Source organism: Morone saxatilis, unplaced genomic scaffold (assembly GCF_004916995.1).
Source record: "Morone saxatilis isolate NCDOM2014 unplaced genomic scaffold, NCSU_SB_2.0 Contig19, whole genome shotgun sequence".
NCBI lineage: Eukaryota > Metazoa > Chordata > Actinopteri > Moronidae > Morone > Morone saxatilis.
Window position 1 is genome coordinate 727,459 of NW_023339751.1, and position 8,748 is coordinate 736,206.

At 45.4% G+C, this 8,748-nt stretch overlaps 1 protein-coding gene across 2 annotated transcripts in view; it reads left to right on the forward strand.

The window, feature by feature from the left end:
- The window catches only part of papolg (poly(A) polymerase gamma), a gene marked incomplete at its 5' end in the record, with an annotated part of 9,947 nt that extends 1,488 nt beyond the window's left edge, over nucleotides 1–8,459 (forward strand). Inside the window, 18 exon segments of one of the 2 annotated variants that reach the window (XM_035664216.1) lie at nucleotides 299–410; nucleotides 532–621; nucleotides 730–868; nucleotides 964–1,036; nucleotides 2,570–2,690; nucleotides 2,867–2,951; nucleotides 3,217–3,270; nucleotides 3,408–3,527; nucleotides 3,677–3,786; nucleotides 4,716–4,837; nucleotides 4,949–5,106; nucleotides 5,247–5,413; nucleotides 5,617–5,819; nucleotides 5,903–5,986; nucleotides 6,067–6,126; nucleotides 6,401–6,504; nucleotides 6,596–6,696; nucleotides 7,203–8,459. In XM_035664216.1, coding sequence (XP_035520109.1) covers nucleotides 299–410; nucleotides 532–621; nucleotides 730–868; nucleotides 964–1,036; nucleotides 2,570–2,690; nucleotides 2,867–2,951; nucleotides 3,217–3,270; nucleotides 3,408–3,527; nucleotides 3,677–3,786; nucleotides 4,716–4,837; nucleotides 4,949–5,106; nucleotides 5,247–5,413; nucleotides 5,617–5,819; nucleotides 5,903–5,986; nucleotides 6,067–6,126; nucleotides 6,401–6,504; nucleotides 6,596–6,696; nucleotides 7,203–7,378 — 2,079 coding nt within the window. 2 annotated transcript variants of the gene reach the window in all.
- Nucleotides 8,460–8,748: the final 289 nt, after the last annotated feature.

An 8,748-nucleotide genomic window follows, 5' to 3' on the forward strand; every position in this document is an offset into this window, starting at 1 on the left:
CAGAACGATTGATGGGCTGCAAAAACGCATTAATGGATGTATTTTAACTGCACACACACAATGCTTCTTATCTCCTTTAGTAGCTTTGACACAAAAACATGAAATTAAGATTAAAAAATACCAAAGTTGCCTTTTTATTTAACCCAATTTATAACCAAAGAACTGTTTAGTTGTGCCTCGTGTTTTTCTAACTGCAGTCTCTTTGTGTGTTTGACTGAGAGTTGCTGAACGGGCAGTTATTGAAGAGGAGCAGTTTGTTCTCACTCACTTTGTTACCTTTCTGTCTCTGCCGGAGTAGATCGATCTGCTTTTTGCCAGACTGGCCTTACAGTCCATTCCAGACAACCTGGACCTGAGGGGAGACTCCATCCTGAGGAACTTGGACATTCGGTGTATCCGCAGCCTTAATGGTACGCTGCATGGCTTCTGTTGGGTTGCAAACATACAGCAGAGACCTGATACTGTTAGTTCCTCATGTGAAACTCCAGCGTTCTCAGACTGGGATTAAACTGATGTGTTTTATTCTGACAGGCTGTCGAGTGACTGATGAAATTTTGTACCTGGTGCCAAACAAAGAGAACTTCAGGCTGACACTGAGAGCCATCAAACTGTGGGCAAAACGTAAGTGGACTAATATAAGAACTGTGTGACTTTAACGCTCCTCCAGTGGATACACACCGTCGGCTCACTGCAGTATCTTCTCTCTCTGATTGTGTCCTCCGCCTGCAGGTCGTGGGATCTACTCCAACATGCTGGGCTTTCTGGGTGGAGTGTCGTGGGCCATGCTGGTGGCCCGGACCTGCCAGCTCTACCCTAACGCTGTGGCTGCCACGCTGGTCCACAAGTTCTTCTTGGTGTTCTCCAAATGGTGAGAGTGGCGCTCGTGCTGTTTGTAACTCTCCCTGCTCCTGTTGGTGGCAGTGTTTCACACATTGTGCTGCGTGTGTCGTTTCCACCCTGCAGGGAGTGGCCAAATCCTGTGCTGTTGAAACAGCCGGAGGACAGTAATCTGAATTTACCTGTGTGGGATCCTCGAGTGAGTATGACACCGCAGTTTTACCTCCACGTGTTTGTAACCGTTTGTATGTGCAGCCTCAGGAAACACTGTCTGGACAGAGTTAATAAAAGTTTGTTGGTGTTTATTTAAAGTTCAGTTAAACTCAACAGTTGATAGAACAGGTAGATTTTTTTTTCCTCCTTTTTCATTGTCTCCTCATTCCTCTGTCCTCATGTGACCCGGAAATTGATCGGGTCCCCTATATGAGTTCCCAAGCCCTTAACTCTGCTCGGAGGAGGCTTCCCAGAGCACCTTGGAGCAAGGAAGACTTCCTACGTGGACGTCTTTTTATCAGACAGAAAGCCTTCAGTAATAATGCATTAGCAGCTGAACAGCACAACAGATCTGACATCTGTGTTTAAATCCAACACTGCCGTCAAAACCCTGTGTGGACAGATCAGTAGCAGAAATACAGTGCAGTGAATATTTGCTCTTCTTTTAGGATATCCATTTGTTTTGTTTTTCACATGGCCAGGGCTTTGATATCTTTGTTTATTACTGTTTTTCATATATATATAACATTTATTTCTCTCACACTAATCAGTCTACAGCCTTTAAAAATGAGAACGTCGTAGCTGTTGTAATTGCTGTGTCATGTTTGTAGTGTCCCTTCAGCAATAAACACATTTTAATTATCTATTGGTGTCGTTTCCGTTCAGTCACAGTACGGCCAACAGTCACCATGCTTTGTACATTTACAGTGTTCAGGCTCCTTTTAATCATCTGTTCACAGTGATACATGCTCATCATCATGTAGACGGTGTCCAGTGATTGCATGGTAAAGGCTTTGCTGAACGTTTCTATTGGCAGAAATAGATTATAATATTCAGAGGTATGTTTTTATCTCTTGTATGGAGTCTGCCGTGTCTCTCACTCCTGGAAGGCTGAGCTCCAACACATGGTTGCAAATCTACAACTTCACCACTAGATGCCACTAAATCCTGCTTTTTAAAAGTTGTGTGTCTTCAAAATACAGTTTGTATTTTCACCACAAAATAGCTCTTGGTGGTAAGAGATCATTCTCACATGGTACCGCCTGTAATACGGAGTGGCTGCTGTAGAAGAGATTATCAACTAGACTGCAGTATAGTTTCAGTTGTGTGATATTAATGTGCACTATAATATATTAAATTGTGAATGAAATGGCTAAAATTAAAGCGACATTAAGTCCATGAATTACTGCGGTTGCAGCTGAGCAGCCTTCGTCTAACTGACTCATCACTTCACATGATGTTTGAGAGGGAAGCACGTCACGCTCCCTCCTCGCATCAGTTGAGGAACAAATGCAAATGAGGGAAACGTGAATGTTGTGAAGTGAGTTGGGATGTACCTGTGGGATGTGCGGCCTCGGTTTTATGATGGCTTTCGGTGTGTGGGCGTGAAGTTTACCCTACTGGTTCGGTTTGGTGGGTGGAGTGCGATGTTGCTGAAGGCTCTCATATCTGCAGGTGGAAGCAATCAATCCCTGTGATGTGTTTTTTTTTCTTTTGTATTTACTTCTATATGTTTTAGGTCAACCCATCTGACAGATACCACCTGATGCCCATCATCACACCTGCGTATCCCCAGCAGAACTCCACCTACAACGTCTCCACATCAACACGCACTATCATGAGCGAGGAGTTCAAATACGGTACTGCACGCTGCACGAAACATTTACTGCGTTCCCCTTCTTTAAATCTCTTGTTCATCAACATAATTTGAGTTAATGGGACGTAATAACTAGTTTCCACCTTGTACATTAGTTAAAATGTCCCTGTGAATGTGAAGTAGTTGGAGCCTGATGTCTTTGTCCCTCGCTGTGAACAGGCCTCAGCGTCACAGATGAGATTCTTCAGGGAAAAGCAGAATGGTCCAAACTCTTTGAGCCACCCAACTTTTTCCAGAAGTACAAGTAGGTGTTGCTTTTGTCAAGTTAATGGGTGAAATAAAACCTGCGAGCTGCATGTGGCCTTGCTTAATTAGGATTAGACAGTTCTTTAGACTGTTTGTAAAACCGGTTGATGCAAGGCTTGTTTGTTTTTTGGGGGGGGGTTTTTCCGACCAACTTGTTTTAACTTTTTGGGTTTGGGCACATTTGACTCATCCTAACTGTGGTCAATAGTTTCGTTGACTCATTTTGTTTATGAAAGTGTCCTCCCACACACTTTGTGTTGCAGGCATTACATCGTCCTGACTGCCAGTGCATCCACCGAAGAAAACCATCTAGAGTGGTGAGTGTTGACAGACTGGCCTGTGTGTTGTCAACTGGTTCCCCTTTTCAGGTTTTAGTGTGGAACTGTTGAAAACTGTGAAAGTAACTTCTCTTACCGCCGCCTCTGTGAATACATTCTGCTGGTTGTTCCCTCAGGATCGGTCTGGTGGAGTCAAAGATCCGTGTCCTGGTGGGAAACCTTGAGAGGAACGAGTACATCACTCTGGCTCATGTCAACCCCCAGTCCTTCCCCGGGTCCAAAGAGAACCGCAACGAGTGAGTCCACCTCTATCCATACACACTGAGCTAACCAGAGCTGAGAGTACTGCATGTGTGTGCATTTCTGCCCCACTGGCTTCCTCTTGCATCACACTGTGGTCTGAATCAGCATAAAATGAACACGAGCGAACTGATTTCTGTAACAGGAACGACTTCGTGTCCATGTGGTTCATCGGGATCATCTTCAAGAAAGTGGAGAACGCGGAGAGCGTGAACATCGACCTGACGTACGACATCCAGTCCTTCACAGACACCGGTAGGTCTCGCCGTATCCCTCTCTGTCGGTGTCAGACGTTCGCTAAACTGCACACTGCAAGTGGGACAATAATTAATCATTTAAAATACCGGCAGTAAATTCAGGTGTTCAGGGATTATTTCTGCAGTTTTACTTTGTTGATCATCACAAAATAAATCTAATTAATCCACTCTAAATTTATTTTTTTGCTAACTGTTCCAAAATGTATGAGACACCTTCAAGTATTTTGAAAATAAGTAAATGGAAATATACTCCGAGCTTGTGTTCCCACGCTTCCTGGAAAATCTGGAAATTTAGAAACTAGTTTTCCAGTCCTGGAAACACCAGGAAACTAATTCAAATGATTATATATCCTGGAAATAATCTATGTTTCCTGGAAAATGTTTATTGTATTTTAGCCCTTCACACAGATCACCTACATAAACCTATAGGTGCATGTTTAGTTTGAGACTGTGCAGTTGTGTAGCTGCGCAGTGTGGCGCTTCAAAGTGGGCTAACCAGACGTGAAGTGGAACGGAAAAAAACGTTTTAACGGCTGCCTTTTAATTTCGGCCCTGTCAGTCAGTGTGACTGTTCACAACAGACGCAGACTAACGGACATTTAGTGATCTCTTCTATGTGGTAACGAACCTGAGCCACTTAAAAAAGGAGGAATTAAACTCATCATATGACCGTTGGTAAGCAAGAATTGTCAAGACAAACTGGAAAGGTCCTGGAAAAAGACACAAAGTGGGAACCCTGAACAGAATATATTGCAGTAAAATGGGACACAGAGGCGACCTGCACACGTGAGCTAAGCCGAGAGCATTACCAGAATATTGCCCAACGCCCTGTTTGGCATTTTAAAATCTTCATTCAAAAGGTCGAGTGTCAGCGTCACCGGGGGAGAGAGGGAACATGTTACTAACCCGACGCGTTGTTCTCTGCAGTGTACAGACAAGCCAACAACATCAACATGCTGAAGGAGGGGATGAAGATTGAAGCAACGCACGTGAAGAAGAAACAGCTCCACCAGTACCTTCCTCCTGAGCTGGTGCAGAAGAAGAAGAGGGTGAGACGCCTTACTGCGCAACACAATGTCATTTTTACAACACGGTTTAAAGTAGGAAGATTTTTCCTCCTCGTCTGTCTGTTTACGTTCCTCCTTCCTTCGTTTGTGCAGAGCATAGCCGAGTTGAGCCGGAGCTCCAACGGTGGGAGCTCTAAGCGGATCTCTCTGGACAGCAGCCCCCTGGACAGCTCCAGAGACACAGACTCAGGGACTCCCTTTAGCTCCCCGACCGGCAAACCCCTCAAACCTGCGTCGGACACAGACGACGGGTATGTTTAACCTCTGCAGCTCATTGATTTCTGTGTTTCTACCTGATCTGTTGTCTGTATTCTTACTGTTGACAGCGACCAGGCTTTCATCTACAATGTGAAGCTGACTGGATGTTTTCTGTCTCCTCTGTATTTTGCAGCGTCAGCCCTCCCAAGCAGCTTTTTGTGGAGAGCCCCTCAGCACCCAGCGCCGCTCCCAGCGCCGCGTGCAGTGCGGCGTCCAGCACGGCGTCCAGCACGGGCACGGCGTCCAGCACGGCGCCTGCTGCTCAAGACCAGGGCATGTCCATCCCCGTCATTGGCTCAAGTGAGTCATTTTTAGCGGTCGACTGATTTATATCTGGAGAGCCTTTTCCTTTCTGAGGCTGTTTGATGTGTGTTAATTGCACACAGAGACATATAGCAAAATGTTTAAATCTATGGAACAATGTCAATGAATTAAAGTCATTGTTAACAGGATGTCTTTAAGTGACATCAGGATACGTCTAATTCCTCCTCCTCCTTCTGCAGAGCCTTCAGTTAAAGCGAAGCCTCCCTCCCCGCCAGCCAGCAGCTCCATCGCCGCCGTGCTGAGCTCGGACGTGCTGCCCAACGCCGCCAGCAGCCCCAGAGAGGAGCCCAACGGCCTGGAGGACTCCGTCAACGGAGCTCCGGCCAAGAGACCGCGCTCGCCCATAGAAGAGGAGCTGGCCAAACGGCACAAAGACACCGAGGTAAGGAGGCTGTTCTCCGCTCAGTCACTGTACGTATTTCAGTTGAACAGATTGAATGAATCTGAGCTGTGTTTGTTCTGCAGGTGGTGTCCAGTGACGACTCTGCTTTTAAAGAGCCATATCCACCCTCCTCTGAATCCTACACACAAGGAGAAGGAGCCAATATTGTAGGTGTTATTTACTCAGTTTATTAACTGTAAAACCAGATGAAACATAATGTTCACATTCTGTCTCTCTTCACCATTAGACCCCTCTTTCTGGATCAAAGGCTAAGCCCATTCCAACCATTGATACCTCAAGAACACAGGTAACCTCTTAAACCCGCGGCTCTGTTTTAACTGCGTTTGGTTTTTGAGATATTTGGTTGTTTAACACACAAATAAAACATAAAAATAGATTTTCTGGTTTGGTTTTAAAACAGAAACTTTTTTCTGTTTGTTTTTCTTTTTTCTGATTTGGTTTTGAAAGAACGAACCATAAACCAGTTTTAATGAGTGTTTGGTAATTACTTTGTCTGTTTGCTTTTGTTCTGGTTCAGTTGTTAAATAGTGCTGATTTAATGTCATTGTTTCCCGCCTCAGAGACTTCCCAGCATGGAGCTACCAGACGCCTCCTCGCCTCTCCCAGCCAGCAACAGTTGTCGCGTTGTCAAAAATTCCATTAAACTGGCCCTCAACCGCCACAAGTGAGCTTCAGCTGTTTCCGAGCGCCCTCACCACATTTCAAACTGCTGCTTCCGTCTGATTGTTCTAATGTTTTCAACCCTTTTATTGTAGCATCACACCTCCCAAGCCCCCAGTGTTTGAGGGCACCCTCGCCACTGACGCTGCTCCTGCCAGTGAAGAAAAGGGCATGTCCATTCCTGTCATTGGCTCAAGTGAGTGTCAGTTGAGATTTTAAGTGCAGAAACACACCATGTTTTCTTTTAAAGGACAAAATACACGAGTAAACAACGCCGCACAGCCAACGCACTCTGAAGACGCTCTGCTTCTGAAACACATTCGGTGGGGAGTCTTGTAAAGCTGAGCCTTTGTAGAAATAAACAGAATCTGCATATTCAGACTAAAAAACATCACACACATTATTGTTCCAAGCAGACTATTTCTATACGTGAGTGGAGGGATCTTTAAATATACCGAGTACAGGACTGAATATTAGTGGTCCTCTGTGCTATCATGGTGCTTTTAAAGACCTGCTGACTGAGCTGCTAGACGGATGTACCTGCTTTTAAGTGGGGTAGGGGTGTATATAGCGGGGGGGTATGTGTACGACAATAACCTGTCACCCCTGGAGAAGAGACCTCGCTCTCCGTGGGTCCTCCTGCTGATCGAAACACTAAAAAGTGCCGACGGTAAGAGTTTTTTTTCTCCTGTGTCTCTACAGAACACGTGGCATCCAAACACGCGGTGCCCCCCGTCGGCAGCTCCATCCCCACGCTAGTGAGCCGAGGAGCTGACCCACTGAACGGAGCCGCCTCCAAGAGACCCCTGTCCCCCTCTCAGGAGGAGCAGGCCAAGAGGCTGAAAGAAACAGAGAAGGCCAGAATCCACATAGCCTGAGCACACCACTGTAGACCGGACTCACACACACACACAGAGGTGGGGCTTTACAGTTAAGTCAAACACCGAGAAGATGACTTCACACGGGGACAGGGAGTGCGTTCAGGTCTCGAGTGTGAAGCAGCAGGACGGACACCTCAAACCTCAAATCTTCAGAGATTATAGATTTGCCAGCGGATAGGTGATTTGGTCAAAGCAGAAGTTGTCAGCTCCCTCCGTCACGCTCGCAGCCAGAGGGCATTTAACACGGCAGTCACGGAGATATCTGACATGAGAACTAAAGCGACAGTTTTTTTACACGTCTTTCTCCCTCGGTGTTTAAAAATGTGCACAGTGCAGACGGAAAACGTGCTGTTCTTTTTCATTTTCCCAGTTTTTTTTCCAGTTAACGTGTTTTAAAAACAGCCCAGAATACCGACGCTTGCTGCGCACACTTCCCGTGTATGCCAGTTTTTCTTTTTTCTTTTCTCCCAAACAGAAACCTGTACAGTAAATGTTGATGTACATAACTTTTTTGTCTTAAAAAAAAAAAAAAAAGCAAAAGATCACTGTTAAGTCTTTTGATCATTATATTGTAGTTTTATCTAAAAATGGAAAAAAAAAAAAGTTTAAAAAATTGTAATTTTTTTGTTTTTCTCTATTGCTTGTCCCAAAAAGAAGTTTGTCTCCAGCCCTGGATATTTTTTGTAAACACTGTGTAGGTTTGGATACAGTTGCAGGGAGGCTTTATTGAGGGGGTTTGCTCGGATCTGACGGAAATCACAACCACGACTCTTTGGACCACCACGACCGCCCCAAACAGGACTCCAGGTTAGTATCGGACTGCAGGCGATCATAGACGTCCGGTGACATCAGTGCTTCTCAGGTGCCGGTAAGAGCATTAAAAAAAGAAAAACCATCATTAACAACAGGAAAGTGCTTTTTCTGGATGTGATGTAATGAAGCTTCTCAGAGGTTTGTGAGCTCTTGGAAGGATTTTAGCACCGAACGTGGGAACAACCATATCAGAGCTAATCCTCCCTGTTCAGTGTAGCTTCAGTGTCACGCCTGTTGTTCCTCTTGGATTAAAAGAAAAAAGGTTGATGAGTTCTGCTTATTTGTCCTGGTGTGTTTAAGGTCGACACGAGAAAGACAGTTCAGTCACAACAGTGTTTGGATATCAGTTGTGTGTACCTGTGGTCCATCAGGAGGGCTAAACAACAACAACAACAACAACAAACTAATATCTGGGCTGCTGTTTGACCCGCCCGCCAGTTCACCACGATCGGTCCTGGTTGTGTTTGTGTCCATGAGTTCGTGGTGCTTAGTGAAGAAATGGTTCGACGCTTTCTTGCCGGTTTGTGTGCGTGTGTGCGTGTGCGTGTGCGCGT